Source organism: Lingula anatina, chromosome 6 (genome assembly GCF_051362555.1).
Source record: "Lingula anatina isolate TDL-2025a chromosome 6, LinAna3.0, whole genome shotgun sequence".
In the NCBI taxonomy this organism is placed as follows: Eukaryota; Metazoa; Brachiopoda; class Lingulata; order Lingulida; family Lingulidae; genus Lingula; species Lingula anatina.
The window spans coordinates 15,646,982-15,664,929 of record NC_141772.1 but is presented as its reverse complement, the minus strand read 5'-3'; the positions used below and the strand labels follow the sequence as shown (position 1 = coordinate 15,664,929).

At 37.8% G+C, this 17,948-nt stretch overlaps 1 protein-coding gene across 1 annotated transcript; it reads left to right on the top strand.

The window, feature by feature from the left end:
- The first annotated feature begins 1,018 nt into the window (after positions 1–1,018).
- Positions 1,019–17,948, top strand: LOC106151703 (aminoacylase-1A). The gene is made up of 16 exons (XM_013525085.2): positions 1,019–1,501; positions 1,690–1,754; positions 2,679–2,783; positions 3,448–3,519; positions 4,000–4,022; positions 4,560–4,636; positions 4,901–4,990; positions 5,323–5,379; positions 8,070–8,143; positions 11,698–11,747; positions 11,920–11,983; positions 13,066–13,108; positions 13,514–13,620; positions 14,020–14,099; positions 14,338–14,398; positions 17,167–17,948. The coding sequence occupies exons 1-16, from the start codon at positions 1,423–1,425 to the stop codon at positions 17,329–17,331; spliced, it is 1,212 nt and encodes a 403-aa protein (XP_013380539.2). The 5' UTR covers positions 1,019–1,422; the 3' UTR covers positions 17,332–17,948.

Here is a 17,948-nt window from a genome sequence, read left to right as displayed (position 1 = left end):
AGATTCACCAAGTTATAATTATTAGTAACGATAATCTGATTCTCTAGCTGTATTCTTTAGGTACATATCTGAAGGGCCCCGAAAAATGTTGGTATTTTAGGGGGCGAGCGGTGGCATTTGGTACGGTTTAGAACTAGATTCCGTGCCGTCAGTTAATTTGGTTTAAATGTTTTTGTTACAGAGTTATATGAGCCCCTTATTACAGATTTTCATTAAACAAAGGCATTATTTTGCTTTATCGGCGATTAAATCTGAACTAAGACTTTAAAGAAAGATCGCTGGTAGGGTTTTGGAGAAGGGCCTACTAAATGTTGTCATTAAATCAACGTTGAAACGGTGATCGTGGGTGCTCAGGTAAAAGAGAACTCTTAGTTTTTACCCCAAAATTGCAATTATGACGTCACCTGTAAGATAATATACGTGTAAGTTTTAAATAATTTAGTTGCTGCATGATCGAACACTGAGGATTTATTTTTTACTCTAAAGAATTTTATATGTAAGGCAGTAAATATATCAGGAGTTTTAGGCAGTGTGACAATATCCTTAAAACGTCTTAGGGACCATTCCCAGGCCCTATCGTACTAACTGTGGATCGATCTATCTTAGAGGGGGTTCTCTTTCAAATTGCTATCAACTTAATTAAGCAGCTTTAATGTCTGTCACGCCTACTCAAGCTGCTAGGGGATAAGTGATTATCGTTTAGCAGCTTCAGTAGGCGTGCCAGACATCTAAGCCGCTTTCAAGAGCTGAAAGCAATTTAGCGAAACCCCTTGGAGATGGCTCGATCCTGTTAGATCGATCTAGGTATGGGAACCCAGTCCTACTCTTACAGTCAGATAGCCCACGTGACACCTACATGCGCGTGCGCAATAAATAGCTGAAACGGAACTTGGGGGCATCAGTCCCTAGCAACCGTTCATGTAACGGGGCCGTGCTACGGAACATGTAAAATCATCACCATTGAAGTATCTCCCTTACATTCAAACCACATAATAGAGGCTCTTGGAGTAATAGAAAAACACCTTATTTGCGGAGGACTTTACTCACGTCTGCAATGTAAACTAAACAACATGGCAGATTTAGCCCCCACGCGGAACGGTTGCTAACCATGACTTGTTTCAGCAGACAGCGGAGCCTAGTTAGGTTACGTAACAAGCGTTTATCCCATCGGGGCGAAGTTCAGCTCTGCAGAGCGGGTACAATGCCGTCTGCACGCGTGCGGATTTAACTGCATCTGGCCAAAAATCCCAGGGTCGCGATAGAGAAGAGTAAACGTATTTTCCGCGGGCCTGGTAGAGAGTACTCGTACAGGTATATTGGGTTTGGGTGAAAAGCTCGTCTCTGATAAAAGTATAGGTTAGCAAACTGTGCTACTCATTCCATCTGTTACCCCTGTAGTCGTACGGTACCAGTATAAGCGTGATGGCGAAGGAGGAGCTGGCGGTTACCAAGTTTAGGGAATACCTGAGGATAAAAACTGTCCAACCAAACCCTGATTATGGTAGGCGATGCTCATAGAATCGGTTATTGTTTTTATTAGTTACATAAAAAAACATAATTGAATGCTTATTAAGGCTTCAATGCAAAAGACAGAAAAGGGGGATTAAGGCCACCTCAACGTAGGCCAACATGCACGGTATTCACCCTCTTGAACATTTCTCAATGCTTTAAATTGCTTATTTTTGTCAGAATCAGCTGTGAGGTTCCTCGTCGCTTATGCCGAAGAGTTGGGTCTGCCATGCCGAATAACAGAGGTAGATGTAACTTTTCTTTGCCCTTGAACTATACTGTGGCCCATTAACACGTTCCGTCACAGCCGTCTGTCTCAGCCCACATGTAGTGCTTGACTATACATTCCTGTCTAGGTCATTGGTTTAATCAGGTGGGGGCCTATACTTAACCAAGGTCACTAAAACCCCTTTAAAAAGGCCAGCGTCCTTTCTGCGTCCTTTGTGCGACCATGAAACTGGCATCGCTGTGGTCGTAGAAAGGAGGCCCAAGCATCACTTTGGTTGCAAAATTATGTTTTTAATACTCTCAAACGGGGCCGTGCTACGGGACGCAGAAAGGACGCCATCCAGTGTAACGGGGGCTTAACCCCGGATAGTATTAGGTCGCCGTCCGGTGCTACAGGAATGACAGTCCGATGACATTCGTCCCTCATAATAACCCCAATACTCCGACTACTAACCTGTATTAGTCACATCGGACCCCGGACATACATTCAAAGGACTACCATTCCTGTCAGACCGGCTTTAAGTTTAATTTTATAGGGCCTATCGCTAATGCAGGACCACTTATCTAGGGCTCGAGACGATATTTTAAAAATATAGAATAGTTATTATATGTATAACCACACACTCAGCATGCTTCTTTTTAGTGTTCATCAATTTTCAAATAAAATTGTAACAGCAGCTCAAAAATATCGATCAATTTCTTCTGATAAACCAAAAATTAACATTTCATACGCTTGAAAGTAAAAAAAAGAACCTCTCATTGGCCCGATTGGCACCCTTGAAGTTGCGCCAAATGCGTGATGCTACCTCTGGTATGGCTTAGGTAGGCAATTACATAGACTCCGGTTGAGCAATCCGTGTGTAATATTCATGAACCCAAATATTATATTGATTAAATAGATGCATGCGTCTTTGTGCATCTACCTTCTCTTTGTCTTACAGGTTGCCCAGGGGAAGCCTGTTATTACTATGACTTGGGAGGGAGCCAATCCAAAACTGGGTACCGTCCTCCTGAATTCCCACTCTGACGTCTCCCCAGCCTTTGCGGTAGGTATCATTTCTGTATCTGTATCTGTCCATATACGTCTAAAGAAACCACTACTGGTGTATGATAGACAGGAAGAAGATCATTTAATGTAAAGTTATAAAGGTTTTATACCACACCTGCCTTTATTGCCAAAGAACATGCATGTACTTTCTATTATTTTGTACCGACTATTTCAACTTCAGAACGCGCCAAGGTTAGGACAATTAAAATGGAACGTGTATGTCTTGGAAAACGTGGAACGCGAAATAACTATAAGATACTTATCTACTTACATTTCATTGCCGCTCCGATGTGGTTCTAGTTAAATCCAGTCTAAATATGGTTGGTGTCGAATAAATGAAAAATACGTCTCTAACCTCAGACTTTTACTGTTATGAATATTTTTTCATCATGGATATACAGATAGAATGTATCAACACGCACTGCCCCCCCCCCCCAACGTCTCTGAAACAAACTGGATATCTTAACTATTGAATTAAGATAAAAGCGGTCAAAATTAAGGAATTGGAATTCACATACATGTAGACTAGCCATACGGTTTATCAGATTTTTTTTATTTGCATTCCCTCTTAACTCAAGAGAGTGGACGACATATTTTTGTAAATTCCGAAAAAAAAATACAAGGGGAAATGAAAAAACACACCTTATTTGTTTCTTTTGCAGGAATATTGGACTTTCGATCCTTTTGGTGGAGAAAAGGACGCAGATGGCAATATCTATGGTAGAGGAGCACAGGTAAGGATTACATGCATGCTACTTATTAAATTTTTGTTAAGCGTTCGATCTTACCATGTGAAGCAGCGTCCTTGTGAGTTTAAATATACATGTATAAAGAAGTTTTTAAAACCGGGCACCGGTGTTAAGTTGCATGTGACGGGTCACGGAGCGGCGGCTGGGCGATGTTTTTGATAAAATGAGTGCCATGGGTGCTGATGCCCAGTAGCTAGGGAATATACATTTCATTGCGTAGGACTACTTAGATGACAATAAAATATGCCTGGTGTATTTTTCTGTTTACTTCTTTGGCCATTGTGCTGAGTAGTAAAACTACTTAATTAAATACACATGTATACTTGCTGTTGTAATTTGAAAAGCCTAGTGTGCGGGTCGGCTGCCTGAATTTTTAGTTTTATTACATGCACAAGGCCAAAGCATTGTTCAATTGAAATGTTTAAATTTTTCATGTGGCATTCTGATGTTATCTTTGTATTTCAGGATATGAAATGTGTTGGAATACAGTAAGTCAAACGCACGATTCTTATCACTTTTCTGTTAAGAAATATTAAGAAAAAATCACGACGACTCTTAGGAAGTTCCCCTCATTGCTAGACGGTTATATATGTGTGTGTGTGTGTGTAGCAGTAAGAATGTTGCGCTAAAAATTTCATAGTATAGATTAAATATCACTAGCACTGCATGTTATGTAAACAGATAGCAACACCGCTATCATATAAGTGTATAAACATATTTTTGCATTTGCACAGAAACCAGGACTGCTTTACATAAGCATACTTGTGCCAGTGACGTTTCACAAGCACTGTTTCAGACCAACTTATGTGTAGGGCCGCTTACAGAACAGTGGACTAAGTAGTCCGCGGGTCAAATATGGCCACCCACTAAAAAGCTTGCCGTCTATTCCGCTAACAGACACTGAATAGATTCCCCGTGGGCAAATATTCAAGTGGGACGGCCATATTTGACCCTGGGACTAGTTAGTCCACTGTTCTGAATGCGGCCTAGGGCACGTTCAACTAATAAGAATGTTCAAATTTCAGGTATCTGGAGGCCATAAGAAAGCTAAGACAAAACGGAGTAGTCCCAGTAAGAACAGTGCATGTTACTTTTGTGCCAGGTAAAGGGAAACTCCTTAAGACAAAACAATTTCGAAACAAAAAATTTATTCAGAAATGATCGCCTTAAAGTCACTGGTGTCCATACATAACTGTTTACGTATACAACCTTTCTGTACACGGAAGTGATACGCAGATAGAGTTTATGTGCATATTGACACTGTGGAAAAAACTCAATTATTGTAGATTTTATTAGTACCGAAATAATGAGATAATAGACATATTATAAGGCCATACTGACGTTTTAGATATATTTCGTATTACAGATGAACAAGTGGGTAGTGAGGAGGGTATGAAGTTGTTCGTTAAGCACGAAGACTTCAGAAATCTTAACATAGCATTTGCAATGGACGAAGGTGAGTTTCATGCTAGACAGTGTTAAACCCCCCATTACTAATTTTATCACGTAGTACAGATATAATCTATGGGTATAAGCACCTCGTGTGTTTATTAAGCAAATGCTGCGTATAAGTATAAGATACTGTAGAGAAAGAACCGTTATATATGTCAATTGCATCAAAATACTCATAATTCATAATACGCGGGCTCGGAATGTGAAAGCATATTATGAAAAGCGTATGTTTGCTGAAATATGAAAACAAGAAATAAAACTTGTTATTTAAAATAGCATCCTAATTCTTTGATGATAATTTGTAGATTGTTAACAGAAGGCCTTCTACATTTATAGGCTTAGCAAGTGAAGATGGCGTATACAGAGTCTACAATGCAGAGAGGTCTCCATGGTGTAAGATATTATTATTATTATCAATTATCTTTATTATTATTATAATTATGAATTTGTACAAAGAATATGCTTTATCTTTTAACAAACTTACATTGGCAATGCAATCCATAAATCAGTATTTGGGAAAGTAGCAATTTTCGGAAAAGCAGAAATTTTCTTAAAGGTCAGGCATGTATTCACACACACGCATACTCAACCACACACACCCGCACTTACACACATACACACACACACGCACAGATAGAGAGAGCGAACTGATCAAATGCTGGTATCAAAACCAAGGAATGTGGAATACGCAGTATTAGTAGTCACCCTAAGTTATACCATATACATTACACAAAGTTATACTATATACATTACACAAATGCACAAATATGTGCATTACAGCTTTTTCAATCTGCACGTGACCGCTATTGCTCACCCGCCATTACGATCCCCTCGTAGCGATACCTTAACAGCATAGTGAACGACTGAAACCGTAAAAACGCGAGCAAAGGCGTCAGGAACCTCAACATAGTTGGCCATATGGTTGAACCGAAGCAGCTATTTAGAAATTCCACTTTTTTAAAATACCAGGGTCCTATAAAGGCATTTATCCCCCACCAGCCTATGTTTGCTACAATTAGGTAGTTCAAAGTGGTTGTCATAATGGAAAGGTCTGTCCCACAATACACACCAAATCTTTGTCCAGAGTTGATGAAGTATGCCTGAGCTGATATTTGGCCGGCCATCAAAATGCGGTATATGAATGAAATAACGGTGTGAACAAAAACTTCATGAGACGTAGGTTGTTCGAATATTGTAACGTCACATATAAGAACAGAGAAGTTGAATATCAAGCTTCCAGTAGACGACATAACCAAAAGGAAAACATCAGCAAATGAAAATTCACAGACACAGTTATCGGCATCTATCTGTCGTTTGAAAATAGCGGAGTAGCAACCGACGCACGTAGCACAAAGAGCGTATACCGAGAAAGCCAGTAAACATGAGATAAGAATAATGTCGTAGTTGATTTTCTGTGTTTCAGAAACCTGGGTTGTCTTTAGAACGATGACAGATATGTAGGCAACTATTTGTACCAGAACGAGGAATATTGCTATAACGCGGTTGAATAACAAATTGTAAAGTTTGGATCCGCGTCCTGAAGCAACTGCTTGATTTGTTTGTGGGTCGTCATTAATGAGGGGGTCACTTACGCCGTTCCTCATGTCAGACACGCCCGGCTCTGGTTGAGATACAGGCCTCACTATAAAGCCTGCTCTGCGACTAAGGTGAGTTTCGATATCCATCGAAGGAGTGCCAGTTGTATTTCCACCAAGAACGTTTTCATCTAGGTCTTGTCTTTGCTCGGACATTCCAGATCCTGGCTGAGAAGATGGCAGAGGAATGTTGTCTGTGAGATGCTTTAGTTGTGTTTCCCCATTTATTTGGTTAACATTGTTCAAATCGACATCAGGTACAACGTTTGTCTCTTGTCCAAAAGATTCCGAATCTGATTGAGATTCCATACTTGTATCCATTGGCGGCACGTTCCTTTGGGTCAATTTTCTTAACTCCTGAAGTAACAGTCTCGTCACGATTAGACAATATTGGATTATCATTGGGTGGCAAACAGGACGTAATATTTCATGGACTGTATCCTCCAGAGGGCTCTGTTCCTGTAAACAGAGTCTTGTGGCATTGCCCAAAGTTTTGTTATCTGGCACATGTGGCGGTACGAAGCCATGCTGTACAGATCCCGATATAAAAGTATAAAACAAGACTCCAATGTTGCCAGGTATTGTAAAGACAATTCCAAACCATATAAGAACCTTGCAAGTTGCGTTGTTCCTTGCATAATTGTCCACTTTAAACGTCAACACCAAAAACGCAATTTGTATGAGAACGAAAATACAGTGCGCTCCGTGGAAGGCAGTTAGAACATAACGCTGAGTGACTAGGCTATCAAAGACGCCATCAGTATTGAACGCCTGGTAGGCGCGTAGACAAATATATTGCTCCACGACATCTAAACCAGAATATAGGCAACTGCCGAGTCCAAATATCACAACACCAAGAAGAGGAAGATAGTGGTTCAGCATTCTACCCAATGAGTCATGCCCGTGGCGACGCTGGCTCTCCGTATCGTCTTTCCATGTGCTTACACAGGTTACAGCTAATATACACATCGAACCTATGGCCATGATGACGATAGTTGGGATTTGTGACTGCGTTACGTCAAACCTCTCCTTGTTGAACCACCACCCCAGGTTCAGTGCAGTTATGAGCACGATCAGATTCATGAGGCACACAATGCTGAAGTGGAGCATATCAAAGGCGGCCATCTTCAAAGACTTAGGTGTTGCCAACTTTAGGGAGATATGCTGCTTTCAACGCTTTGGCGTTTACTGAAATTAAAACCAAAATGCTCCAGTGTTCCTCAGTAAAGATAGTGCAACAGTGAAATTTCTTTGAGGTAGAGAATATTGGAGGCAAACTATATTGATAACTAATACGTAACAATCATTGAATTTATCATAAGAAATGCATTGCTCAATTTTTTCATTACGTCATTTAATTATACTGGTTCTCATAACGACACTTCTTATTGTCATTTCTTCAGTGAAAAGTATCACTTCATATGGGGAATTGCCATGTATATCAAATAACAGTCCAGAGACTTACAGTTTTTCATATTTATGTTTTAGGGATTAAAGTGACATGCACTGGAAATGCTGGTCTTGGTGCAAATTTAGTCCAAAATACTGCCATTGAAAAACTGGTAGGTGTCTTAATTGGCTCACCGTTGGTTAAATCAGTACAATTACTTGAATAACTTAAGTAATTAGATGTTTGGTTTTTGAACTACGTAGTACACATTTATACTTCCATTTGTATAGTTATGGGGCATTCCCACTCTCCGAACAAAAACCCACGGACGAATACTATAAAACAGGAATTATCTTGACAATGAGTGTATCATGATGGGCGGTAATGAAATTGCATTTGAGTGTGTTCAAGGTATGAACATTGTAAACTTCCCTTCTTAGGGTTCCGTTGATATATTGTGGAGAGAAATACGTTTACGCAGTTGTTGGTACACTGAATTGGCTTAAGAACAACCAAAAACAATGTTTTGTCAAGTCAATGTATTTTGATCTGTACAATCTAGGATTTAGGTTCTGTGTATCAGTGTTTTTAGCAGTAAATATTACACTTAATCTTTGTCTACTTTGTCTACTAATGCTTTATGGATAGATTACGACACAGCTTTAAAATGACCTTAAGAAAAAACCACGTCTTTCATACGGTTTATCTGATTATTTCTAAATTAATCCCCATTTAATGGTCTATTGCTCTAAAATTTTAAGGGTAAGTCAGTATGAGACAATTAAGTTGTGATTAGGTGTGTTACGCAAAAGAATATATACACATAAGAACATAACTGTTTAAAACTTTGGCTTAGCTTTAATTTCTTGGAACCTGGTTTTAAAACAAATATAAATAGACGTATATCCATGTCCTTGGTCGGTATTCTGGATGATTGAATTTCATATCTACAAAGTATGAAGAGTTCAAGGACAAATGCTTTATCAGCTACTTATCAATTTCACTTAACGAAAACAGCAGTTATCTGCAGGGTATATGCCATGATGCACAGACGTTCACCTATAATACATACACTGATGCTCATAAGTTAAGCAACACCCTGATTTTTTCAGAAGTTTCTTCTATCCTGATCATTATTTCATTTGTTGGTGGGATTATGCATATTTCTTTCATATTTTATAAATAACTTATTCAAGTTGAATATTTCGGTTAAAGAAATACACCACACAGCTTATTGTAATAATCAAAATAACTTTATTAACCAAACGGTACTAAAATATGCCAAACCATGTGTCAAAAAAGTATGCTCACACAGCAAAAAGTATGTGCTGATTAAAACAGCTTATTATGAAAAAATAAAGTTCGATCATTTAAGAATTAGTTTTAATAAAAGAAGACTGTAGATAATAGATGATTAATCGTCTATTATGCAATAAATATCGAGTGTGCTTTCCCTGGTTTTGAATAACAGCTTCACATTGTCTCCTGCAACTTGCCATCAAATTCTGCCAATCTTGCTTTGAGAGCCGGTTCCATTCTTCATTTACTGCCTGCTGGACCTCTCTAATGTTTCTAACTGGACGTTATACCTCTCATTTACTGCCCTGTCAATCATATCCTAAGCATGTTCTATTACATTGAGAATTGATAAATATGCAGGCCAATCCAAATGTGGGATACCGCGCTGTTGCAGCGCGTCTTGCACGGACCATGCTTTCTGGATGGGCGCATTGTCCTGCACCAAAATGATTTTTCTTTATGGATTTGCTTAAATGTGTGATTGTATGCACCCCAATGGTATTTCTTCTCTGTATTGTTGACCAGGGCACCTCCCTTGAATGACTTACGGTGGCAATTTTTCATTGTTTTGCTGATATGAACTGGTCCTGGTGGCATAATCGAACCAGATATCTTCATCTCTTGCGTCGGTTAATATTGGTCTACCAGAAAGAGGCTTGTCCAATACATGATGAGTTTGGCACCATTTTGCTACCAGCTTGAACACTTGACTTGGTGCTGCTTTTTTGTTGCCTTGCAATCTGTCTCTTTGGCACCCCAGCACGATGCCTTCCCATTATTTGCCATCTGATTACCTCGTTGAGTCCTCTTCTAACCATTGGTTAGTCCAAAATAACAAATTGTGCCCATGAAACTAGCCAAACTGGAAGCTCCTCATGGCATGGCCAAACTGTGGTTTTCGCAAGTGGCACCCCCATTGCATATTCTATCGTGTCCAACAGTAAATAGTACTCTAATGTCACGGTCCAGTAAGTCAAAGTAAAAACAAGAGAAATATCTAGCTACTGTACAAATTTTGCCTCAATAAATTTTTTGGTTGCTGAGAAATTCGAGAAATAAGAAAGTGTTGCTTAACTTATGAGCATCAGTGTATAATTATGATTATAACACTATTAAGGGGCATTAAGGCGCACCGTTCCATTCACTAGCCCGGGTGGACATCCTGGACAAGTGTTAGCACACCCCTTCCTCGTACCCCCTTGCCCAGGTATAAATTGACTCTTATCATTTTTATTGATTTATTGATGGAGCACCACCAGCATATCTGACAGTTTCTAATTCCATTTTGAAATATCCTGGGAATTTAATCAACATTCGTTCTTAAGTTTTTGCGTTAAGCTGTTAATTAACACACCAACAAAAGCAAAAAAAAAAAAAAAAAAAAAAACAATCTTCCGGGCGGAAGTAATAAACAAATAATAGATTTTGTGAATTATTTACTCGATTTTTAACTTGAAGCACTTGCATGTTGTTCGGATACAACTGCTCGATCTGCAACCCTATCATATAAGAGATAAACAAAAATTATTTAAAAAGATAAAAATAAAAAACTAAATTGAAAGGCTAGTTACATTATAACTTCTATGGCTCGTGCAGGCACTTGTATGCGCACACACGTCAATGTAGCTAGTTGTGATGCTCGTGCTCTTACATGTAACGAGAATCACGTCGCCTTTTACTTTTAAAATTTAATTTGAAGGCTTTTAAGTATTTCGATTTTTACCGAAAAAATAGAAACATTATTAAATCTAGCACGCTTCCGCTATGGCCTAAATTACTTGTGATCAATATGATTTTAGTTAAAACGATAGTGGCTTTCGCTGCTACCTATACAGTTACATGCTAATAGACAGTATACAGTCTAACAGCCTTGCATAAACCAGAAACTTGCGTATAACTTACTGAAACTGAACGCTACGGCCCTGTCTGATGACAAAGTAAGGTATGCGTCTAGTAAATTTATAGCAAACTTAACCAAAGCATATATAATGGGAAAAAAATACCCGGTTGCATTTAAAGCGTTATGCATGTACTCGAGGCTTGCTTTAGTTTTTATCCATTCCAATCAGATCAAGGGGCACATGTACATGCATTAACTGCTTAAGAAGAGAGCTGATGTAGGCTCGTGACCGGCCTTCACCAAGACGCACCCTTAATTCAATAAATTTCCTTTATGTCTCCTCCATCTCAGTGTACCACAAACTTTTATAGTCTCATTCATAGCAAGAAAGAAGGCAACAAGGAATATTGATTGTTCGTTATTTGGCCAAACAAGGCCGCTTTTATTATATAACCCCTCTATCCTAATCGTTTTAACAATAATAACAATGTAGCAAATTGTTGCCTGTATTAAATGTTATGGCCTTAGGGATAAAAATTATATATCAAATATGCAATAAGACTCATCATCCTAAACTTTCCTTTCAGAGAAAAATCACTGACGCCTTCTTAGAATTCAGGGCTGAACAGGAAGCTACGTAAGACCAGTTTCGTTACAAATTACCTTCATGTGCAGTCTAAGCACTTCACTTAATACGACTTTGGGTTAAATATACACTGTCTAAAAAGTTTATTAACTTTAATTAAGATTACTCGTATATAGTCGATGCTGTTATAACAGAAGAATTAATGTGTATATACACGTTACAGCTTGAAGAATGACAGTACCATGGTTCTTGGGGACGTCACATCAGTGAATTGCACAATGATTGGGGTAGGTTCATACATGTACAAACCGCGAAAACCATAAAACTTGGCAAGCATTTCTCTTTTAATTAACTTTTCTATTGTGCCCATGTCTTTCGTAATCTGTAACGTAAATCCGGAATTTCTTAAACGAAAGTGTTTTTTTTTTTTTTTTTGCTGTTTTTTAAATATAATTATATGGGAGGATATCCTTGTCAAACATGATTCGACATTATTCGAGGACATTTACATAGGTAAATTACGGGTCGTGCGTCCAGGCACGGGGCATGACGGTTTATTAGTCTGCATGTGAATCGGTTGGAAGGACCATGCAGGAAAATCCCGATGGAATGTGAAAGGATATTTCACAATTTAACTCAGACACTATTTACCTCGCGGTTGAAGACCATTTCTGATAAAGTTTACTATTGGCTACTCCTATCACAGAATGTCTGAACCAACTTTAAGAGCCTCGGGTGAATAATCCGTCCCGTCTGTAAGTTGTGCCTTTAGACCGTTTTAAAAACATAAGGTCTCTCCATCTTGATACTAAATACAAACATTAGACTTAATTGTACGAACTGTACGATCAACGTAACCAATATCAATCGAGGATGTATACTTTGAAATATAAATATATTACTATATTAATAGTTATTAATTTTTCTCAAAACGTATGTAGAGAAAGTCGTCTTACCTTTACGTGGCGCGGGCCAGCGCCTACAGTTTAATAAGCTCTTGTTATGAATAGTGTTCAAAGGTCTATTTATATACTTTCGATAACACCACACTCATGAAATGCTCACTTGATAAGATTATCAGCAATGTTTTAAGATAACCTGCCCCGACACCGAATAGTAGTATTTTGATCCATATATAAACGTAATACACGTGACTGATTGCAGAGCAATAATTGAAGATAAATATTACGTTGACTGCTATAGTTGTTGTTATTAAAATATGTTTTGGAAGTCAAAAAAGGCAAGGGCCATGGAGAAGGTCCAATTACAACCACTAAATAGGAAAAAAGTTTGGATCTGTTACTATAATAACTGAAAATCGATAACTTCTCTTGTTTCAAATTACAAGCTCAGATTGCATTTGTTATAGGGAGGCGTACAACCTAATATGGTTCCGGCAGAAATGTCGTCGGGTAAGCACGCGCACTTTCGTTTTTAAATCCATGTAGTCAAACCTTTAGTAGCGTCATGCATATCCTTTACTTGCTTCTAAATAAATGTTTATAAGCACCATGACTACTGCTTTGATGGAATTTGACTGGGAATTTATTGACACCCTGGTAGCCACAAATTATTTTAACAGAACCTAGCTGTAAATACATCCCAAGAAAAAGAATGCTTTCTATATAGCAACGTATACTTGTTGAAAATGTACCAAATAATCAAAGTGCGTTTTAAACTATTGGGGCTTTTCACAATGAACGTTTTATCTCTCTATAGAGGTCACTAGGTCCGATGAAAAGCGGTTTGCCTTATGTGCACTGCTATATTACATGAGTTGGGCCTATTCAAAGTGTGAACTCTCCTGTTTTTTTTAGTGTTTGACGTTCGCGTCACTGTTACTCAAGATATGCTGGAGCTAGAAAACAAGATACATCAGTGGGCCAAAAGCGCAGGCGATGGTATTAAAGTGGAATTCTTGCAGGTAAATTGCAGTTAGAAATTTTGTTTTAATAGCATAAGCGACTAAATGCATATCGTTTACTGGTAAATGTAATGGTTTTGCGGCATGTTACTATTCTTAAAGAAAGTTTTCATATCTGCTTGCCCAGCACCGATTAGAATTTTGTTTCACTTGTTTGCCGAAGAAAACTATTTAGACAGTATTAGACCAAGAGCCATAGTCCGACTGTATCATTATATAAATGCCTAATGGTTTTTATGAGCGTCAATGATAATCTGAAGTTTGTGTAACAAGATTTTAAAGGAAAGCCGTTAGCACGACAAAAGTAAAGCCTTTATATTGGTTGGATTCTATATAGATTGATGATAACCGTTCTTAGTTAATACACATGTATATACATGTGTTTGGTTTGACTTCAAGAAAAACACATTCCAAGGCGTGACCCCAGCTGACGACTCCAATCCATGGTGGGTCGCTTTCCAGAGCGCATGCAATGAAATGTAAGTATACCACATGTTTTGCTTTGTATCTTGTGCCTCGGTCAGTAGCAGATAAATTAGCCGACTTTCTTACATGTAGAAAAGTCCATCGTTGGATATTTGATTGGTTACAAGGTTGAAAATAGCTACTGTACTGTTTTAATTTGAAATGCAATTAATATCTCATTCGTTGATAGAGCACTTAGGTTCAATATAATAATAATAATAATAATAATAATAATAATACTTTCCATTTTAGGGGAATACCGTGGAAAAGAGAGGTATATCCAGCTTTCAGTGATGGCAGAATTATGAGACAGGTAAGTTAACGTCTAGGTGAATGCATCTCTAAGGTGGCGAATATAGAGCATTCGGAAGAAGTGAAAGGAAGTGTCAATGTCAGTTGTGATGAAGCAAAACCCTTTTTATGTACAGACACAGATGTGTCTGTACATATTGCCATCACCTGCGTCTGTCGTCGCCGATGCCGTCGCCGATGCCGATGCCGATGCCGATGCCGATGCCGATGCCGTCGCCGATGCCGTGCACTTTCCTTGTAAACACGATAAGTGGAGGACAGTTTTACTTTTTGGCTTTATATTTACAGAGCTGATGAATATTCATAAAACGCAGGTCAAGTTCGAAAATCAGCATGATCGGGCCATTATTGTAGAACTTATGCTGTTTTTTCACTTTTCAGCATATATGCAACCCTGTTAACACATTTTAAGGAACACCGTTAGGCCTGTTGTCATGAAACTCACAGGAGTAATCAATCTTACTAAAACGCAGGTCAAGTTCGAAAATCGGCATGATCGGGCCATTACTTTAGAAGTTATGCTGTTTTTTCACATTTCCTCAGATTCAATTCTTAGGCATGTTAACAGTCTTATTATTTTACTAATAAGATACATAAAAGTGTTTGTTTGACATTTCCTGAATCTTTACAAAATTGTTAGTTGATTATGTAAAAATGATGGTAAACTTGTTATCGTGTATTGTGTAATAAAGTGTCAAAAATGGAAATAAACTCATATCATTGCAGTTTGTCAGATGCAATCATTCACTATGTTCAGAATCTCAGGATGGAGGAAATTGGACATTTAACACTGTTGTATTGATATTTTTCCCATCTCATCAATTTTCTTAGTTGATCGTATAAAAATGGCAGTAACCTGTTAATTTTGTTTATGTTAAAAAAATTGTTAAAAATGGAAAAAAAACATTTCAGAACAGTGCTGTCTTGTTTACATTTTGGCATTTTCAAGTTGTGACTTTGAAGTTCCATGGGCCTGAAGACCTTTGCTAGTCACATTTTCTGAATATCCATGATACTAATATTTTATGATTAAAAATTGATGGTCATTAAGCTGTTTAACATTATGTAATATTGCATCAAAATTTGAAAAAAAACTTATTTTGGGCACTGCTCCCATGATGACCATTTAAGAAAAACCATGTCACTTACTGTTCTCAAACAGTACAGTAAATATGTACAGATGTGTCTGTACATATTGCCATCACCTGCGTCTGTCGTGGCTGGCGTTGCCGTCACTGTCACTGTCGCCGTGCACTTTCATTGTAAACGCGATAAGTGGAAGGCAGTTTTACTTTTTGGCTGTATATTTACAGAGCTGATGAATATCCATAAAACGCAGGTCAAGTCCGAAAATCAGCATGATCGGGCCATTATTGTAGAACTTATGCTGTTTTTTCACTTTTCAGCATATATGCAACACTGTAAACACATTTCAAGGAAAACCGTTAGGCCTGTTGTCATGAAACTCATAGGAGTAATCAATCTTACTATAACGCAGGTCAAGTTAGAAAATAGGCATGATCGGGCCACTATTTTAGTTATGCTTTTTTTTTTCACTTTTCAGCATATATGCAACACTGTAAACACAAAATAAGAAAAACAGATAGGCCAATTGTCAGTAAACTCACAGGAGTGGTCATTCCTGCTAAAACGCAGGTTGAGTTTAAAAATCAGCTTAATTGGGCCATTATTTTGAAGAAATGCTGTTTTTTCACATTTCCTCAGATTTAATTCTTAGGCATGTTAACATGCATGTTTCATTATTTAATTAGTAAGATAAGTAAAAGTGTTTGTTTGGCATTTCCTGCATCTTTACAACATATGTAAAAATGATGGTAAACTTGTTATCTTGTATTGTGTAATAAAGTTTCAAAAAATGGAAATAAACTCATATCATTGCAGTTTGTCAGATTCAATCATTGACATTCACTATGTTCAGAATCTCAGAATGGAAGAAATTGGACATTTAACACTGCTCTATTGATATTTTTCCCATCTCATCAATTTTTTTAGTTGATCATATAAAAACGGCAGTAAACTGTTAATTTTGTTTTATGTTAAAAATTGTTAAAAATGGAAAAAAAAAATTCAGAACAGTGCTGTCTTGTTTACATTTTGGCATTTTCAAGTTGTGACTTTGAAGTTCCATGGGCCTGAAGACCTTTGCTAGTAACATTTTCTGAATATCCATAATACTCATCATTATGCTGTTAAACATTATGTAATATTGCATCAAAATTTGAAAAAAAAAAACTATTTTGGGCACTGCCCCCATGATGACCATTTAAGAAAAACCATGTCACTTACTGTTCTCAAACTTACAGGAAAGAAACATGGGACTAAAATACAGCTTCAGTAGGCAATGCAGTCTGTTTGGTAATTCTTACTGCCAGTTAAACAGTTTTTTTGTGAAAATTTAAAATTTACTTCACTGGGGTTTAGCTTTTGTTTTCCAAAATTAAATATGACACTACAGCTGGAAAAATTTGAGCAAATAAATGAAATGAATCCCAATTGAAGCAAATGAAACTAAAATCAATTTATAAAAATCAGTTTTGCTGACTTATTACACCATAATGTTCAGGATAATTAGTTGTAATTCTGTGAACGGTTTTGATATGGGTATGATTTCCTTGGTGATTTAGCGTTGAAAATCCCAGGAAAATATGTCATATTAAGGCCCAACACTCATTATGTGCCTTGAACAGAAGTAAGGTCTTGTATATCTGTGTATGCACTTCTTAATGGTTATTCTCACATTTTTTGTAGCTTGGGCTTCCCGCACTAGGCTTCTCGCCAATGATCAACACTCGAATCACGCTTCACGACCACAACGAGTTTCTGAACGAGAGGGTATTCCTTACGGGAGTAGACGTGTACTGCGGTATCATTTCATCTTTGGCAAGCGTCCCTGGCGAGGTTTCTAGCCCCTAAGCCCGACAACGAAACAATTTCACTTGAAAATTACCATATTTTTGTAGACTAGTGGTTATAACATATGTTTATCACCATTTCAACAAAATTGTCGATACGGTATTGCTGCTACATTAGTTAAATATTTGACTAGATACCGAAGTAAAAATGTATATCGCAGCAGTCTGCAGTAGCGGAAAGCTAGCGGTGAAAAGTTATGCAGTATAATCATTTTAATCATTGTAATAAGTAGCGGAGATAGTGCCCTGCAAATAATAATAATAATAATAATAATAATAATAATAATAATAATAATAAGTTTATTGCAAAACTACAACCCACTGGGTTTAAGTTGAACATGAATATATATAAAGAATATATAATGGGCACCTAGTCAATATACGCTCGACCCGGCTTCCTGGGGAGGTTACAGCCCGGCTGCCGTATATCAGGCCCTCAAACCTAACACACGAACAATGTCTCCCGCTGCCACGCCAGGAAATTGCCACTGCTTCAACGCCTAAGTGCCTAAATTCCACTGCAACATACATTTTATGGTCTGTAAGCGGATATGTACATTGTTGCTCAAAATGCTGGTCATACCTAGTAAAATGCAAGGATTTTGTTACAGGTATCAA

Coding starts and splice junctions, on each gene's coding strand:
- LOC106151703 (XM_013525085.2), top strand. CDS start 1,423: ATGGCGAAGGAGGAGCTGGCGGTTACCAAGTTTAGGGAATACCTGAGG. Junction 8,144..11,697: donor ATACTGCCATTGAAAAACTG/GTAGGTGTCTTA, acceptor CTTTCCTTTCAG/AGAAAAATCACTGACGCCTT. Junction 14,399..17,166: donor ATGGCAGAATTATGAGACAG/GTAAGTTAACGT, acceptor CATTTTTTGTAG/CTTGGGCTTCCCGCACTAGG.